The sequence below is a fragment of the Strigops habroptila genome, chromosome 3, assembly GCF_004027225.2.
Source record: "Strigops habroptila isolate Jane chromosome 3, bStrHab1.2.pri, whole genome shotgun sequence".
Taxonomy (NCBI): Eukaryota; Metazoa; Chordata; class Aves; order Psittaciformes; family Psittacidae; genus Strigops; species Strigops habroptila.
Genome location: NC_044279.2, coordinates 50,476,055 through 50,495,415, shown reverse-complemented (window position 1 = coordinate 50,495,415; position 19,361 = coordinate 50,476,055). Strand labels below are relative to the sequence as shown.

At 36.1% G+C, this 19,361-nt stretch overlaps 1 protein-coding gene across 3 annotated transcripts in view; it reads left to right on the top strand.

Annotated features, from left to right (window-relative positions):
• Positions 1–19,361, top strand: part of UHRF1BP1L (UHRF1 binding protein 1 like) — a 55,437-nt gene that overhangs the window by 20,873 nt on the left and 15,203 nt on the right. For 2 of the 3 annotated variants that reach the window (XM_030478595.1, XM_030478596.1), the window contains 11 exons: positions 4–95; positions 1,664–1,853; positions 4,078–4,218; positions 4,781–4,951; positions 6,253–6,433; positions 7,754–7,837; positions 12,338–12,520; positions 12,623–12,741; positions 14,621–14,762; positions 15,605–15,798; positions 17,753–19,251. In XM_030478595.1, the coding sequence (XP_030334455.1) occupies positions 4–95; positions 1,664–1,853; positions 4,078–4,218; positions 4,781–4,951; positions 6,253–6,433; positions 7,754–7,837; positions 12,338–12,520; positions 12,623–12,741; positions 14,621–14,762; positions 15,605–15,798; positions 17,753–19,251 (2,996 nt within the window). Of the gene's footprint in view, positions 1–3; positions 96–1,663; positions 1,854–4,077; positions 4,219–4,780; positions 4,952–6,252; positions 6,434–7,753; positions 7,838–12,337; positions 12,521–12,622; positions 12,742–14,620; positions 14,763–15,604; positions 15,799–17,752; positions 19,252–19,361 lie in introns of those variants that run through there. The other variant, XM_030478597.1, reaches the window with a different exon arrangement.

Here is a 19,361-nt window from a genome sequence, read left to right as displayed (position 1 = left end):
TAGTCCTTGGATAAAGTTGTAATGGAAATGAGCACATGTGAAGAGCCACGTGCCCCTAATGGACCCTCTCCTATAGCAACTGCATCTGGACAGAGGTCAGTGATGACATTTACATGTAATTGATCCTGAAAAGTTTAAATGACTATAAAACAGTTAGATCCACTCCAAATTTCCAGAAGTATATAGGGTTGCAGCTTGCCATTCCCATGTCTCCAAAATTTTACTTTATTACTTGTGGGTGGAGTAACATGTATAATGCAAATGGAACTATCCAGACATGCACCTGGAAAGAATGTCTGAATTACATATGGAACTTCCTAGGAATGTTTCATATGGGTGCAACTACTGCATCAAACATCAAGTTTAATTGATGTTAAGGTTTTTGAAAATTAAATGTATTTTGCCTTCATTCTCATTAAAAAATATATAGAATGATGGGTTTTTTTAAAGTTTGGTTTGGTCTAAAGAAACAGTCTTAAGGGCTATTTATTAGTCTGATGTTTTAAAGTTCCTTTAAATTTTATCAGCCAAATCTTACTGAAGGAATTCATGTATACTTTATAGCCCAAAACTCAAGTAATTTGGTGGGACAATATAACATTACATCAGGGATTTCCACAGTCACAACCACACTAATCATTTCCTTTTTACAGACCCAAAACATTTTTCAGTGGGCATAGGGACCCATATATAGAGAAACGAGATTGATGATACAATTGCTTTTCTTGTTTTAACTTCTGCGTAATATGTAGAATGTGTCCATGGGCCTTTATGTCTCCTAGTGTACAGCTTGAAAATCATTGCCATAGAGATTCTGTGTAGGATGAAAGTTATAAAAAGGAAAAGGAATGACAAACCACATAAACTATGGTTTTCTAAAAAATCAGAAAAAAAAAAAAACCCAAAGTAAAAAAAAAAAAGTGGATGTTAAAAGTATATTTAAAATACAATTTTCCATTCACTAATTAAAAACATTCTGAACACATAAGATTTTTATTAAAAATTAATTGCAACTGGTTTATATTTTTTAATACTGGAATGCATGTTGATTTTGTGTAGGAATGTAACTGCCATTTAGGATGCCTTTCTTTTCTGGAATGAAACAAAACAAATACTTCATGCTATTTTGCATATATGAAAGACACTAGTTTAAGTTGATGGAATAACTTAGTTTATAGAGATAAATACTAACCAGATTGGAGTTGTCAAATAATTAATTTGATATGAATTACTCCTTATGTATACAGAAAGAAGAGTAAGATTTCTATGTAATGCTGTACTGTTAATTTATACATTTATATATATGTATGAAATATTCATCATGGAAAATTGCATTTATTGTTATACTTCATGGAGATTAGTCCAAAATATGTTCTTTAATAACTATTTTGGGATTAGGATCATAGGGTATAAAATTATTGTAAACTAGATCCAGTATATTTACAAAAATTCATAACTGAGGAATACATTAGGAACTTACTTTATGGTTTGCTTCATGTTGGTGTCCCTGCCCATGGCAGGAGGGTTGGAACTAGATGATCTTAAGGTCTTTTCCAACCATAACTGTTCTGTGATTCTGTGTTGCATTTCAGCTGTTCAATAAGTTTAACTTTGTGCTCTTTCATTAGGTGTGTATTTAATATGTTGGCATTTCACTTTTTAGTGAATATGGCTTTGCTGAAAAAGTGGTAGAAGGCATTTCAGTTTCTGTGAACTCCATTATAATAAGGATTGGTGCAAAAGCCTTTAATGCTTCATTTGAACTTTCCCAGCTGAGAATATATAGTGTAAATGCAAACTGGGAACATGCTGACCTCAGATTTACCAGAATACAAGAAGCGCAACGTGGAGAGGTAAATACTATCTTTTGGTAACCTTTTTTTCCTTGTTTTTTGGGGTAAAGAAGGAATTTGAATTGCAACTTTATACAGTCTAGGAAACACGCTGTTACTGGGAATGGAGACATTCTGTGCTCAGTAATTTAATCTAGGAACACAAGGATATAAAAATGGGGGATGTGAGTCAGATCGAATGTTATGTCTCTTTAAGTGGTGTCCAAAGTGAATGCTTAGGGAAGAGCAATGACCAGGGCAAGCATATGTGCTTTCTCCAAGCTTGTGACCATTTTAAAATGCAAACTAGACAAAACTTGAAGAGTACTGGAACAGAAGAGAATGGTGTATTAAATGTGGAAAGATAAGGTGTTGTGCTGGTTTTCTTATTTTTAAAGCTTCAACTGGTTATTTATTTGCTTGCCAGGGTTTGCCTAAGGATTTTTTTTTTCCCTGTAAGCAGTTTTAACTGAATGTTAACAAAGTTCCTATGCAAGAATTAACTATTTTTCTTAGACTAACTAAAGCATATGTATACAAAAAAGTAATAGCAGTCAAGTGCATACTTTTCTGCTGTGTGGGGGAACTTAACATGGAAGTCCTAGATTATTGTACACACCATTCGTTTGCTTTCTCCCATGTAACCAGAGTAAAATGTATAGAGTGCAAGGTTGACTCTAAATAGTGTTATGTTATACTGAGAAAGACTTATTTTAGCATGCATCTGGCATAAGCAGGTGTTTCAAATTTTGCCCGTGTTTGCCCACTACAAGGTGATTATTCCAGGATAGAGTTTACTCAGAGTTAAGGAGTCTGGTAGTTGCTTTTCATGTAGGAAAAGTAACCCCAAGACTTATAAATACCACCAAAAAAAAAAAAAAAAAAAGCCAAAAGCTTTTTTTCTAATAGGTTGTCTTTCCTGCAGCTTATCTGTATTCTAATGCTCATGTGTTAATGAAGTCAAAAGAGGAAGAGTTAAAGTTTGACTAGATGGAATTTTGTGTTGCCATATTTTTTGTTGTGCTTTTTAGGAAGAGTTTGATGGTAAGCAGTCATTCCATACACAACAGACCTTTCCCTGGGAAGTACTTTCTTTTAGTGCAATGAATTCTGGAAACACAAATTTCCGGAAACTGTAGTGAACGATTTGTTAGTAACTTGCATGAAAAGGTGAAAAAATAAAACCGATAGTGTACTATAACTTGTGCAAAACTACATTTTTAGGGAGTAAGCTTTTAGCTTTGTGCTGCAGTTATACTCTTAATGTAATAAGGAATCTCCTCAGAATTTTTTTAGAAGCTTCCATTCATGCTGTATCTCCTGGGTGAGGAGGGTAGGTACTCTGTTTTTCTGCAAATAGTGTTTTTCAGGCTACTTTGCACTGTGCCTTTCCATCTTGCTCACTTTGTGTGTGCCTCCTTCCCAAACACATTGAGTGAGTTTTACTTAAGTTTCTGCTTATATTTGCAGGACATAGGCTGTACAGTTTTCAAATTGATGAGAGAATTGCAGTTGAAAAATAAGACACATACCAAACAAACTCTTCCTTGTTCCACTTTCGCCATGGCTGATCTTTTTTTCTTCAGAGAGTAAAGAAGGAAGGAGTTATGGGGAAACTAGAAATAACATTGGGTTGTTTTTTTTTTTTTTCCCCTCTTAATGTCCTGTTCATTTGATGTTCTCCATGATGAGACATGGGATATCTGCTTGCTGTGTCTTTTAGAAATCCACATAATGATTCAAAGTTTGTGGGGTCTATATGGCATACAATGTACTCAATGTTTAACTTTCTCTTTTAGTTGAAATAAAACACTCCAAGAACCTCTTCCATCCTGTAGCTTTGCTTCCCTCCCCACTCTTTTCCTATATACTCCAATTTAGCATTTTGCAACTAAAACACACAATCTTCTTTTCCTCTATCAAAAGCAACTTAGTATGCAGGAATTGTAACCTTTATTTTCTTCTAAATATTTGAAATGCTGCTTGTTACCTCTGTCTGCTTGGGACTAGCTTAACATTTCTGTGACATTCTGGAGGTAGAGAGAAGTATCAAAGCTTTGCTTCCTGACTACTTCTACTCTCTAAGTAGAATAACAAGTGACTTGAATTTGTTCTGTTCATATGACTCTGCATGAAGGATATGTGTGTGTATGTGTGTATACATGTGCAGATATGTACATGCACATGCTTAGGTGCAAGTAAACTGTCATATTGCATGAAGGTGTTTTTTTCTCTCTCTTTAAAGGTTTTGACTTTCAAAGAAATCAACTGGCAGATGATCAGAATAGAGGCAGATGCAATCCAGAGTTCTAAGCATGAAATCATGAGTGCTCCAGTTCGACTGATTACTAACCAATCAAAAATTAGGGTCACGCTTAAAAGAAGGGTAAACTTGGAAGTCTTTCATTGTTTTATGAATTAATTTTTAATTATGCTCTTTGTGCATATGTGGACATAGTAGAGGTTTTAAATTTAGGCCATATAAAATGTAGAATTCCTTGAACTCAATTTTTACTAACATGTAATTGGTAAGACTGTAGAGTTTACAAGAAACATAGCAGGTGTAATTTGAAGGTGCAGACCTTGCACAGGTCTTACTAATGAAATCATTTGATCTGCAGAGCTTTGTTTATGATGATGCATGTTGTCTTACTTCTCTAGGTTCGTGCAATGTTAACATTACTTACTTTTAGAGAAATGCATCAATTTAATATCTAATGCATTCCAAGCAAATAAAAAGTAGGGTATAAATATACTATATCTTAGGTACTTTTTAGTTAATGAGAAGAATACAATTTAAAATAAAAAATTTTTGTTATTTATATGGAAGAAATTTGATTTTGAGGAAGTGTAGTTTCGCATTCAACTTTTTTTTTTCTTGTATTTGATTTAAGAAATTTAAGTATTTAATGCACCCATTTTAACTTGATTAAATTTTTATTATACAGTTAAAGGATTGTAATGTAGTGGCATCAAAACTGGTTCTGATTCTGGATGATTTGCTGTGGGTTTTGACTGATTCCCAGTTGAAGGCCATGGTGCAGTATGCCAAATCTCTTAGTGAAGCCATAGAGAAATCAACAGAACAGAGAAAAAGCTTGGCTTCTGAAACAGCACAGGTATGAAAATTGATTCTCACTATATAATTAACAGGTGTTCTAAAATGCAAGGCTGTGGTTAGTTGTGTTACTTTATTTTGGAGAATATTTGATTACTCATTTTCATTCAGCTGTGTATCTTAAATTACATTGGGAATGAATCACAGGAGTATATAACAGACTATTTTACAAGATTTTGTGTATTGATGTTTATTTCAGGAAAAAGTTGTATTTCTTTATCCATGCACAGAGTATGTAGACTTACATGTTGACAGTTGATTAACTGTTACGTACATTTGCTCCGCAAATGTTTCCTGGTTATGAATTAATGAAAATAATAATTAAGACACGCTAAGGTAACCTTAATGTGGGGATAGATATGCTTACTATAACAACTTAAAGTGCTTGTCCACTTTATTTTCATGGTACCTAAAAATTAGCTTTTAGTAGGAGCTTTCCATCATGCGGCTCTCTTGTTGGTATACCTGGTGAAAAACTCTACTTTAAACATATTTCTGCTGGGATGGATGTGGTATTGATGCTGCATGTAAGATAGTCTTACGTAAACCTCAGTCGTTTTTCAGCAAAGCAGACTAGGCCAACTGTGCTATGTGAGTGTTGCAAGAGGGACCTCTTCTTGTCAGTGAAAAAGCAGCACAAATACACTGATAAAAAGTAGTCCTATTAAAATAAAACATAATTTATTACGAAGACTGAGTAAAGTAATTTGTATGGAATCTCTTACAATGAAGCTAGTGTACTGTAATGGAGAGTGCAGTTCTTACGGTATTCCTCATGATTTACGTTGGGATTTGATGGTTTAGCTACAACAATTTAATCATTAGCTGTTACTTGAGCAGGGAGGTTCCAATTTTTCAATTCCCTGTACTTGCATCTCACCAATTACCTGGTACGGGCACCAGCTCACGTTTGATCCTATTGTGATATAGTTTGGGGAACTAAACTAGCAGAAATGAGCACCACCCTCCCCCCCAAAAAAAAAAAGAAAAAAGTTTTCTGCAAGTTTGGTTCCCTGAACAGCTTGCTCAGAAGTTAGAAAAATACCAGTGCTGCAAGTGACAGGTATAAAAAAGAGTGGGAGAAGGGGAGAATGGGCATTGCATCTCTGTGACACCGAGCCATTAGGATATCTTAGCTTTATTCTAAAACAGCGTGCTTGGATCTCTGTAACAGTACAAGGTGAATGCATTTGGTGCAGATTTTTCCTTATTTCAGAGACCTGTTTTGAGTAAGTAAGAGGATATTTGTGCTTGAAAGGAAGGATAAACTTTAGAAATTGATACGACTAAATATTTTTTCAGAGCTCTGCCCCTGCACCCAGCTCTCAGCAGGTGAAAGTGCCCCAGACGACGGCAGCACCTGATCAAAATGATGCAATAGTAAAATTGTTTAATGATTTTGATGTTAAGGAAACTTCTCATCACTTAGTAATTTCCCATTTGGACCTACACATATGTGATGATATCCATTCTAAAGAAAAAGGTAACTTTTTTTTTTAAAGTAACCATATTCATCTTTAGAAGACATTTTGCAGAATACATTAATGTTAATCAAGAGTCTTTATTTTAGAGGAATATTCAGAATTGTCCTCACTCTCTGTCGACAGATTCAAAATCAGCTAGATGCCTTTATCAGAATAACGTTTCATTATTAAATGTAATTATTGTAGAATAAATACAATAAAAACTGTTAAGAGTGCTAGTAGCTTCAGTGTTTATTCCATCTTCTAGAAACTGATTCTGTCCAGTCTGATTGTTCCTGCTCTTTTTTTCTTTTGTATTGTAAGTTAACTGGATTATAAAGAATGCAGTGGCAACATTACTGTGGCTTGAAAGGGTCCTATATGATCTGCTTCTATAATACTCTTATAAAATACAGACTAATAAAACAGCAGTCCTCTTTCTGTTACTAATTTAGAGAATTTGGTATGCTCTGCAGCACATAAAAAGAATGAAACAAGTGTTCTGTGGCCTTATATTTTTGTGTGTGATACTTCAGGGTTTTTTTAAATGAAAGAGTATCGGACATAGCTATATTTAGAATCAGAAAAAAAAGAAGAAAAATTACACTTCTTTAATGCCTTTTTAAAGTGATCAGAGAGAATGATGTATCAGTGTATATCCAAGGAGCTGTCTAGTCACTGCAAAATTTAGAGGCATACAAGGTCTGCTGAAGAAGAGTATGAATAACTTACGTTATTACTAGGTATTTCCTTAATTAGGGAAAACACTTACAGGACAGCAGCATAAGTTCACTGGCTAGAGATGTGTTTACTTACATGCAGTATATATACTGCAGTTGTGATTTATCATTTTTAGTGAGATGTCTTTATTAGTCATTTGGTTTTGCCCATGAAGTTTAAATTTAGCAGTGGAAAAATCAGAACAGAGAACTCTCAGAAGACCTCTTCACTGCAATATTATTTGTCAAATAAAATAAATTATATTTAATTTCAAGAATGCTGTAAATGTTGACTTTGATGCTGATCATAACCATACATTCAGTATGAAAAGTTTTTTTTTTAGAAAAACTGCAGTAATATGCATTCAAAGAGTTGTCTTGACTTTTTAATAGCATTTAAAACAATACACAAATTGTTAGTAGTGTCTGAGTACAGAACACTGAGTTCAACAAGCTGATATTCGGAAACCAGTGACAACTACCTGTATGTAAATTTTGAGGGAAGATAATGAGGTTGTAAGGGGAGGAAGAAACACCTGTTTGATTTTTAAAGTGCAGCAACATGAGAACTAACATGCTAAATATAACATCTATACAGCTGAGCATTGTTTTATTTTACAGACTCAAATAGACGTGTTACAGGAGGGGCCATGCAGCTTTCCTTCAGCTATTTAACAGTGGACTATTACCCATTTCACAAAGCAGGTATGAAAGTGAGCATTTTGTGAATTACCTGTGAATGTAACTATCTTGCTTGAATACTAAAAATTTTGTTCGTGTGTGTATATATATATACGGCATGGATAATAATGTTCTGAGCATTTCAAATACACACCTTTTTATTTCGTTCTATATGCAAAAACAAACAACAAAAGCAACAACCTAGGAACCAATTTAATTTCTGTGAATGAGCTCTTTTAGGCCAAACACTTTTCACTGTTCTGTTTGGTCAACAAAACGGTGTTTAGAATTTCTGACATGAAAAGAATTCTGTGTTGACAGAGGAAGGCAGTGTGGCAGATTGAGAATTCACAAATTGGGTATTTGCAAGAGTCAATCTGTTAGATTCCCCCCTCCTCCCCCCCCCCCCCCCGGCCGTGTAGACATCTATCATTTCATATCCATTTCCAAGCAATGTTTTTGGTTTTATTTTGCTAAAAAGGAATCCCAGTGTGTAGAAGTTCCACTGTATAGGCTTTTGTTAAGGAATTGTTATTAAACAGATGTTAGTAATTTCCAGAGAAACATTTCTTACACATAATTTTCAGAAGTCTAAAAAAATGTAGAAGAGACAAAATAAGTTTGCTGTTGAATTTGAATTCGAAGGCAATCCAGTACAGTGGAGGGGCTTTTATCTGGTGGGCAGAGTTGGTTTTGCTTTGTTTTGCTTTTTACTAACACAGGCCAGTCATTTTGGAATGATTATCCACATAGATTAAAAATGTGAATTAGCCATAGCCTGCCTCATGCCTTTCTTGTCATGATTGCAGGTGGAATCCTGTAATGTCAATCTGTTTCCTTCATAGCTAGCAAGTGTAATTTTTGCATGTCAGAAAATGTAATTTAGCATAGGTCAAATAAACATACAAAGCTACAGAAAAAAATACACTGAAGAAAAGCAGTATTCTTTCTTTCTGTAGATTGGCCTCATATTTCTGATAATTGTGATACTGCTTTCCTGTCCTGTAAAAGGGGGAGGACCCTATTTTACAGCAGTTTAACACATGCCTGTCTTATAACCCAGCTATGTTTTTCATTTACTGTCACTTCTGATTCCTACAGCATCTAAGTGAGGGACCAATCTATCTATGATTTCTGTGAGCTCTCCTCAGAGAAAACTTAGAGAATCAGGGAAATAAAATGATTGTTTCTTTTGAAAGGATTCTTAGCCAGATTGAACCATCCACTGTAGGCTCTTGGATGGGCAGACTAGAAGCAAACAGTGCCTTTAGGTAATGACTGCATGGGACACAACTTACTACATGAAACCAGAGATGAAAAAGGTCATCTTCAGATCAAATGTAGTGTCTCTAAAGGTAGCGTTCTTCTTTCAGTCTTAAATAGTGTTCTGTACAAGTAAGTTTAAGTAAAATAAATTTATGTCTCACTAATAAGGTATGACAAAAAGCTTCCAAAGGTGGTGGTGGTTGATCCAATAGGATGTATGTGTGGAGGGGGAAGGAACATGCCAGAAAGTTTCTTCTTCCACTTTAAGAGGTCCTCCTTTTCTCACAGTTTTAGAAGAGTGTGGCAATTCTATGAGCAAACTGTTGTCACAGAGGGGACAGTCCATTTGCTCTAAGTAAAAGGAGCACATATTAATCCTGAAAGTTCAAAGGGAGTTCTCTAGCCATGTAGGTATTGTACCCCTATATACAGCTGTATCGAGCTATCACCTGATATGCAGATCATTTCTGCCCTGAAGCTGAGGTCCTGCAATATTGCATACTGAAGGAAAACACCATATTAATACTTGCTAACAGCAAGGAGGTCACAGCTTCTGTGACCAGACAGTTTTCTGGTTTTGTACCTTTCTAGCCTATGGAATATTTAGGAATAGCTTTTTGGTTTAGTCTTGGACATTGCGGTTCATTGTCTAGGAAAAAGCCCTCAATGATTAATTATTTTACAGATTGAGTTCTTGGGGGCTGGGGGTCGTTTGTTTTTGTAAAAGACCTTACTCGGCAAGACTCTAAAGGGAGTTTGAGGCATAATGGCTGTAGGATAACCCATTGAAAATTAAGCCTTCCAGCAATAGTCTTTCATAGTACTTAACAAAAATGAAGCAGGTTGTGTGTCCACTGACTGTGATAACCCTAACATATATTTGGGTTGCTCAAGGAAGTTGTGAATGCTCCATCCCTGGCAGTGTTCAAGGCCAGGTTGGACAGAGCCTTGGGCAACATGGTTTAGTGTGACATGTCCCTTCCCATGGCAGGGGGGTTAGAACTAGGTGATCTTAAGATCCTTTCCAACCCTGACTATTCTATGATTCTATAAGCCAGACTTATTGGATGTTGTAAACCTGTCTACAGCAATCCATCACTCTAGCAGTCTTCCCAGACCTGCTCTCACAGAAGCTTTTATCCAGATCCATTATCTGTGCAGCTGATGTGTTGCTGGATGATGATCAGAGAAAACTGCTGCTTTGCCATCATGCAGGACATTTCGCAGCATAGGAAATTCTTGATCAAGCTGATTTATTGAGACAATATGAGAAATTGGAAAGCATTTTCTTCCTGGGCAACCAGCAATAAATTCAGATGGTAGCAACATCAGTGCCAGCTCCACTAAAATACTGTCTTCTTACATTCTGGCCTGCTCTTCAATTTTCATAGATGAATGTGGCAATGGCATCTCCGTATATAGAAATGTAGAACAATTGAGGATGGAAGGCACCTCTGGAGATTGTGTAATCCAACCCCTGTGATTAAAGTGGTGTCAATTAAAGTTAGCTTCCCAGGATTGTGTCAAGTTAGGTTTTGAATAGCTCCAGGGGTGGAGACTCTGCAGATGAGATTTGTCTCCAGCTGGATTTCATGCTCCTAGTCCCAACCCTTGAAGACTAATGGTTTCCAGTAGATACTGGGGTGGCTAAAGTTCCTAATCAGGACCAGGATCTGTGAACATGACATTTCTTCCAAGTTTCTGAAGAGGGCCTCCTCATCTTCCTAATAAGATGATTCTAGATCAGATCTTCCTAGCAGATATCCACCACAACATTTCCATGTTAGTCTGCCATCTAATCCCGACCTATAAGTGCTCAGCTGGCTGATGATCCATCCCAAGGTAGAGCTCCATGTGTTCCCACTCATCTCACTGATGGGTCAACTCACCCTCCTTGCCTTTTTGACTAGTACTTTCCAAAGAGCCTGTGTCCATCCTCTGCAGCATCTTGGTTGTGTGTGCTATCTTGCTATGTCTCTGTGGTCCTACTGAAGTCATAGCCCTGCAACTGCATGCAGATCTCTAATTCCTCCTGCTCCCACGTGTTCCTCATGCTGCGTGTGTTAGTGTGCAAGCACTTCAGAGAGGCACCTGCCCATATCCCAGAAGGGGTAGGAGAGCTTTTGTTATTACACTGCAGTCCTGTAGGTACTTCAGAGTTTATGTGCGTATGCTTGGGATGACCCGCTTCAGCCCCGTTTTGGAGAATCCCAGCTTCATGGACTTGATTTTAATGTATCTTTGTCCTCTTGTGTGCTCTCTTTCTTCTTTCTTCTGTGTTCCTTTCTCTTCTTCTTTAGCTAGAAGGATGTGAATAACCATCAAAAGGCTGTGAGGCAGGAGGGTGGGGAAAAAATGTCATCTCTTGTGATGGGCCCCTCCTTTATAGTTTCTTCCATGCTGAAATCTTTGCATTTAGGCTTGAAATCACTTTTTTTCCCAAAGCAATTACCTCTTTTAATTATCTACTCATCCCTGCTGTAAGTATCCAAAACCTTATTAAGTCCCAAATAAATTAAGTTTTCACATGGTGGTATTTAGAGAGTGATGTGTCACTTGATAGAAGTTATTTGTAGTGCATCCTTAGTATCAAACACATTAGTAGACTGTCTTTACAGGGACTGTTTGAACAGATCTGAATTTCTTTCAGAGGTTTAAGTGCCTAACCAACAGAAACACGTTAGGAATAAAAGAATTTCTACTGGTCTTGATTTTTAAGGCTGTGTGTGGTGCAGCACTGATCGAAATTACTTGTTTGTGTGCCATAGAGGTGCTAGAGAGCCAACACAAAAAGAATACATTTCTGGAAAGGGACCAGGAACTTCTTAGGACACAGTTCTGGCAGGAAAGATAAGCTTGGGAAAAGTGAGCGTGAGAACGTTGTTGTGTTACTTGCTCTCACTTTTTTTTTTTTTTTTAATGAAACTTTTTTTTGCATATTCTCATGTATGACATTAATGTGTCATCAGATTTCTCTGAATTGAAATATTCAGTGCTATTTTGAACGTTAGTTAATGGTGTTAAAAAGCAGGCAGCAACATTAGATTGTTTTCTGAGTGATTTTGCGAAGCAGTGAGATGTGTTTTTATATAATATATAAATTTCTGTTTTAATGTCTGTTTTAAATTCTGTTCAATAATTACAGCATGTAATAAGATTGTATTTTGAATAAGAATTGTGAAATAGTGGAAACTTGTTATCTGGTTAAAAGCAGACTTTCAAATGAGTCAGTATTTCCCATATTCCTCTTATTTGCAGGAGACAGCTGTGATCACTGGATGCATTATAGTGATGCCACTAAAACCAGAAGTGGGTGGGCCAAAGAATTATTAAATGAATTCAAAAGCAATGTTGAATTACTTAAGCAGGCTGTGAAGGACCAGGTTATAGATTCTCCTCCCAAATCACCACCTGCTGTCTCCCCTCAGAACCTACAAACAGGTACTTTGTTTGCATCAATACTGCTCCAATTTCACAAAATGTTAAAACTGTTCTAAAAAAGACTGTTCTTCTCAATGATTCCATCACTATTCTTTCCTACAGGCAAGGAACAGATACCGAAAGGAACATCTAGGGCTTCCTCTGTATCTTCTCAACAACCAAAGGGCAAACTGATGTCTAGTCCTATTGTGGTTAGACTTGCAGATTTCAATATATATCAGGTACATTTCTTCAAGTTAGTAACTGGGGCTACTTTGCCCTTGATTGTTAAATAACTATGTTTTTTTTAAGGGGCAGATCTGAAGCCCATTAAAATTAATAGAAGTGTTTGCATTCATTATTGGATTAGACCTTTATGGGCCTGCTTCTGCTTTGTTAAAATTGGTGGGTATTTTCTTATTGACTTTATATTAGATGATACCCGATTACAATTATATTTCAGATCCGAATTCTTCCTGAATTCTGACATTTGGAATTTTATCTTTTCATTGTACTGTGTTAGGTACCCAATATTTTAATATGTGGTTTTGTATTTCATACTTATTGTTATCTTTTTAAAAGGACATGGGGTTTTTTTTACATGTTAAATGAAAAGATTTTTTTAAATTTTTCTCCAGCCTTTCTCTCCCTTAGTGATATTTTGAATAGGCATTTTGACTATTCTGCCCCCCCCCCCTTCCCCATTTGTTTGAGTGAGTACTTTTATTTGCCAGTTGTGGTCCAGATTCACTCTTCCATGCAGACAGGAGGCAACTGGAATAGAGAAGGAGTATACCTCTAAGGCAGAATGGTAGTGATATAGGAGGATCTACCCTAAATTTCAGGTTCTAACGAAAATGCTTGGTGTGTGCCCTTAGTCATTGTGACTTCTACTTGCTCTTGTTCCAGTTTTCAATGCTTTTTGGCCATATTGCTTCTGGTAGAGTGGTAGGTTGCAGCTTGCTGCCAGGAGCCTTCATCTGGGTTTGAAGTGGTTTTATATCATTTCGTACCGTTGGTGCTTTCAGTTGCCTTCTACTCTTAAGATACTTGTCTCCTCAGATACTTTTCTCCTCCTCCTCCCTACATAAATATATTTTAAATTTTTTAAATTTTCATTATTTCTATGCAATTTACAAAAAGCTATTTTTCTAAATAGATTTGTTATTACTTGAATTTTTTGTGTATTAATACAGAGATGTTTGCAGCTTGAAAACAATTACATGGAGTGAAGCAGGCTTGTAAAGGTTATATATTAGGTTAATAACCTTATATAAGGTTATATATTCATTATTTCCAGTGAAATTCATACAAGTAGACATCATGATATAATCAGTATTAATATGTTGGCTAATTCCAAAGTAGCAGTCTGACCTACTAAGTGTTGGATGAGACAGCTTTGTTTTGACAACATACTTTTTAAACTAGGGTACATTCCAAGAAATTGAAGATCAAATATATATCCAAAGGTGATCTCTTTCTTGTTTAATAATTTTACACTGGAAGGAAACAGAAGTAAAGAATTACTGTTTTATAGTGTCTTGATTCTCCTGTGAAGCAGACCTTTGGGCATAGCCAAGCATACAAATCTCTGCCAGGTGCATGCTGAACACCTTGCTTAGCAGCATACAGTAGAGAGTGGGCCCATGTACTGGAATCTGTCCTTATGATAGAACAAGCACTTCCTAACATTGATGTAGTAAACCTACCTAGCTATCTATCCCCTATCATCTAGATATAGGATCCTTGAGGAAAGACAGTGTGCAAATATACCATGTCCAAGCATAACTGCTTATGTAGGAGCTTTAGTGTTTGCAATAAAGATACCAGATCATTTTAGGCTTTTACTGAATGTCTTTGAAAGTGACCTGCTGCCTCCTGCCTCACATGAAGGTGATCTGGTACTGTTCATGCTATATGGTTTTCTTGTAAAACTGTTCTATGTGGATTGCTTCTACTACAGGGCAACTAGGTCATTCTCATAGCACTTTGTGTAGCTGGAGTTCTACATCTGAGAGCAGTGGAATATTACCCGTCTAGGGGCATGTCTTGGAACTACAAATGCTTAATGATTCATAAAAATGTAATGTACTAATGAAACTAATCTTTTATCTTTTACAGGTTTCAACAGCAGACCAGTGTCGTTCTTCCCCTAAAGCTCTGATCTCTTGCAATAAAAAGTCACTTTATCTTCCACCAGAAATGCCAGCTATTCATATTGAATTCACTGAATATTACTACCCAGATGGAAAAGACTTTCCTAGTAAGAAGTTCAGTTTTTTGGTTTGGGGTTGTTTTTTGTGGGGTTTCTTTGTTGTTGTTGTTGGTTTTGGGGGATGGGGGGGTGAGTTGGGTTTTTTTTAACTGTACCATAAATTTTGTGTGTTACTTTCACCTTTATGAAGCTGAATACTGATTTCAGGTTGACAATTGGAAATAGATAATGGCTTTCTAAAATGGAAAGAGCGCAACACTGCTCCATTTGCACAGTCCTTGCCCCTGGTAATCTCCTATAATACTGTTTTGCTTTTTTTTTTTTTATAAATATGGCTTTTATGTCAGAAAACACAGCATTTTAATGACACATAAATTGTTCATTCTTCAACATACATGTATTGTTTCTGCAGTTGCACTGTCTAGCTACATAAAAGAACTCAATGGCTACATAAAAGATCTCAAACTATTGCAGTAGTATTTACAATGCAATGCAGATCTGATAGAGTTGTTTTTATTAATGCGTTATGGGGTTGGCCCTGTTATACATACAGAAATGTCAGTGGATTTCTTCAGAATGGGACTTGAGGACATCAGATCTCCTTGGTCCTGCCCTCTGTAATGAAGACATTCTCCCCCTCTCCTCAGACTTCATTCTATTCTAATATTAGGTTTTAAATTCAGAAATTCAGTTGCTCTGAGTGAGAAATAATCATTACTTTAAGTATCCCCTATCAATTTGTCCTTGAGACCGAAGGAGTGGGTTTCCATTGTTTCTCTGACGTAAAATAGCAGTGAAAATGTAAGTCTGCACTCATTAAAAAAAAAAGAAAAATCCACCCCCTAAACATTTTACTTATTTTCATGATTTTGTTTTGTTTTCTCTTTCAGTTCCATGTCCAAATTTGTATGGCCAGCTGAATGCTTTACAGTTCACCCTGGATGAGAGAAGTATTCTTTGGCTAAATCAGTTTGTGTTGGATTTGAAACAAAGTCTTATTCAGTTCATGGCCATGTACAAGTTAAATGATAATTCAAAATCAGATGAGCATGTTGATGTTAGAGTTGATGGATTAATGTTAAAGGTATGCTGTAATTGAGAAGGGGTTTTGTGGTTACTTGGAAGAAAATACTTTCTCTCTTATTCTGAATAGCTGTTAGAAAAGCAGCTTACTGAAAACATGGACAAATAAATGAACAAGCAATCCATGCCATAAGTAATGTTCCTCTGGAAAACTATGCTGAATATGATGGTTCAAATACAGACATGTGTCCTACATACTGCTTCATCTATGTCCTAGATGTATTTTGGTCTTGTATTGAAGACCTGAATGGGAGTATTAACAGATCATTTCACTGTGTTCAATGAAGCTGACATAGCAGAAGAAAGAAAAATGAACACTGAAGTAAAAATAACTAACATATTTGCACTCAATTAATGCAAGGGCCTGCTCTTTTTTTTCTGGTTGTAGTATATAAAAACTGTTTTGTCTTGCTGGTGAATGCTTGGAGTAAAGCAAGCAGTTCCTCTGAAGGTTTATTTGCTTCTCCAGCTCCCATTCTCACCATTTTCTGTTTCACGCTGGCCCTTGGCTGTAGTTCAGGTACAAAAGTTCTCTATGTGTTTATTCCAGAGGAGTGGCACTCGTTAATACATCGGAACATCAGATTTTTGCTTCCCTTGTCTTCTCCTTCTTTGGAGAAGAAGGATTATTGAGCAGACTAATTCCTCTTCCCTCCCCACCCCTTTTTTTTTCCTTTTTTTTTTTTGCATTGGGCATTTTTTTTTTTTCAAGGTTCAGAGGTAAACAAAACAATGAATCTCTTTGATGGTGCCTGCATGAGAGGTTTCAAGGGTTCTAATGTCAGCATATGGGGAGATGGTTGTCTTTCTAAGGCTCTAGGTACATATTTAATGGAACTTGAAAAGGACATTGTTTGTACTGAATGGAAACACTTATTGAGAGCTAACAACCAGGCAACTACAAGTACAGACTGATCTAATAGTGAATTACGGTATATGAATAGCCCACTAAATTAAGATAAAAGCATTCTCAAGTCCATCAAACTTTGATTCATATTAATTATTTCATCCCTGTATTAACTGCATTATTTTTATTCTAGCAATTTATGAATCTTTTGTTATTGTTGTGCTTGATGTTTACAGATCTCATAGTTATTATATAGTTACATATGTGGTTATTTTGTTCTGAGTTCTTTATTTACATGAAGAAGCTTCATCACTCCCATCTTTTGAGTGCCTTTAGGATGACTTTTTTTACTCTGATCTTTCTAGATTCAGCATGGAGATGTTGTGACAGAAGGTCGTGTCGCTGATCTTAGCAAAACTAATGTGGCCAAGGTCCATGTTAACAACAACAGATACAGGATTTGACATGAAATACATATTTCCTTTAAAACTTGTGCTAAAGATGGGCCAGTTAAATCCAGCCTACTGAGCTAGTTTGTTTATTTAGGAGTTGGAGTATATTTTATGATGGGGGAAAAAAAAGAGATTATCAGATAATGGTCACAAAATACCTGTTCTGTATTCTGCAAAGTTAAGAATATTAGCTGTGTTAGCACATTTAATTGTTTTATTGTATCTTAATATAGAAAGAAAATAGTGTAGTAAAAAATCCTATTTAAAAAATCAGCTTGAAAAAAACAATTATAATTTGGAGTTCAGAGTTCTAAATGCTTGGAACACTTGCAGAAACTTTCTGCCAAGCTGTTTCTGTGTTGAAGAATTGAGGCACTTCAGTCTAATATAGCTGACCTAAGTCTAAATCCTTCAAATAAGAAAAGCCTGAGACCCTTATGTTTTTGTACAAACATTGAGTTTTAGATGCCACAGATCCTTCATAAAAAAAGAGGAAGCACAGATGATAATTTGTGAGCCTGTGTTAGTATACTTGAATTCTCATAAAATTATAATTATATTCCTTTATTTTAGCTGTCATGGCTGTTGTTCCTTTAATTGTATACCTTCTTAATCTACATATTTCTAACTAGAAAAAATATATTTCTCTCTTGTAGTTCATCATCCCATCTGAAAACAAACCTGAAATTCATAAAGATCAACCTCATGCACTTTCTATTCAAAGTTCAGAGATGATTGCTACAAATACAAGATACTCACCAAACTGCAGACACTCTGATCTAGAAGCTTTGTTTCAGAACTTCAAAGACTGTGAATTTTTCAGTAGAACTTTCACCACTTTTCCCAAGTCCCAGAAGAATTTTAATCTTTTGCATCCAATTTTCCAGAGACATGCGCATGAACAAGATACTAAAATGCATGATGTTTATAAAGGTTATATCATACCACAATTAAATAAATATGCATTAAAGACATCTGCAGCTACTGATGTTTGGGCCTTGCATTTTTCCCAGTTCTGGATAGATTATGAAGGAACGAAAAGTGGGAAAGGCCGACCAATAAGCTTTGTGGACTCATTTCCACTTTCACTTTGGATTTGCCAACCAGTAAGGTTTGCAAAGTCACAGAAAGAGGTTTTATCCCATGATCAGACAGCTTTGAACATTCCAAAAAGTGAATCCAGTGATCTTGCTAATAGACTGCAACGTAAAAAACTTCTTAAGGAATATTACAGCACTGAGACAGAGCCTTTGACCAATGGCATTCAAATGTTAGACACTTCAGGAGTGCTTTCTGAAAGTTCTTCCACAGATGCAGATGTACATGTCCTAGTCCATGTTCAAAAACATGTAAGCATGCAGATCAATCATTACCAGTATCTCTTTTTGCTGTTTCTCCATGAATCTCTTGTATTGCTCCTGGAAAACTTAAGGAATGATGTAGAAGCAGTGACAGGAAAACCTGCAAAGCAAACAGATGTCTGCATTGGGATCCTACTTAAAAGTGCAGAAGTAGCCTTGCTACTCCATCCAGTGACTCAGGGAAACCCTTGTAAATCTCCAGTTGTGGAAGAAGGAAGTCCTGTGGCATCAGAACTCTCCCCTTTGGGAAATGGGGAAGCTCTTACTTCAGAGAATAAATTAGTTGGCAATAAGATAGTGCAAGCTGGTGTTACTAATTTTGATTATGTAAATGACTGCAAGCCTTTGAATGCTGAAGTTAATAAAGGAATTTTAATAGATCCTCTTTTGTTTAAATCAGACAGTAATACGGACTTTCAGAAAGGAACATCATTTTCAGATGATGCATCAGATAAAGGTTTGGGAGATACGAGTGAAGGAGCAAGCAGTGGACTTTTTAGTAGAAGTGATTCAGAGGAGGTCTGTGGACCTCTGAGTGAGAAAAGTAGCTTGCATCCGAAAGATTCAACATCCATCTTAAATAAGAGAGAAGATTCTACTGAATTTTTCATTGATAAAGAGGATGACAAAAACATATTCTCAAATAAGTTAAATGAACAGGAAGGCACAACTGAAGGCTGCCCTAACCAAGTCACTGACTTGGAAACAGAACCTGCCTTAGAAACTGAAGAATTTGAAATCAACAAAGACAAAGTGACTTCGATTAGAATGTTTGCATCCCAGTCTTCATCAAGGTATAGAAGACTTAATAGTAAATCAATTTGCCTACTATTTGAAAATACTTATTTTGTTGGCTGTGTACTTTTAGTAATAGTCAACAGAAGTGAACATCTATTACATAAAA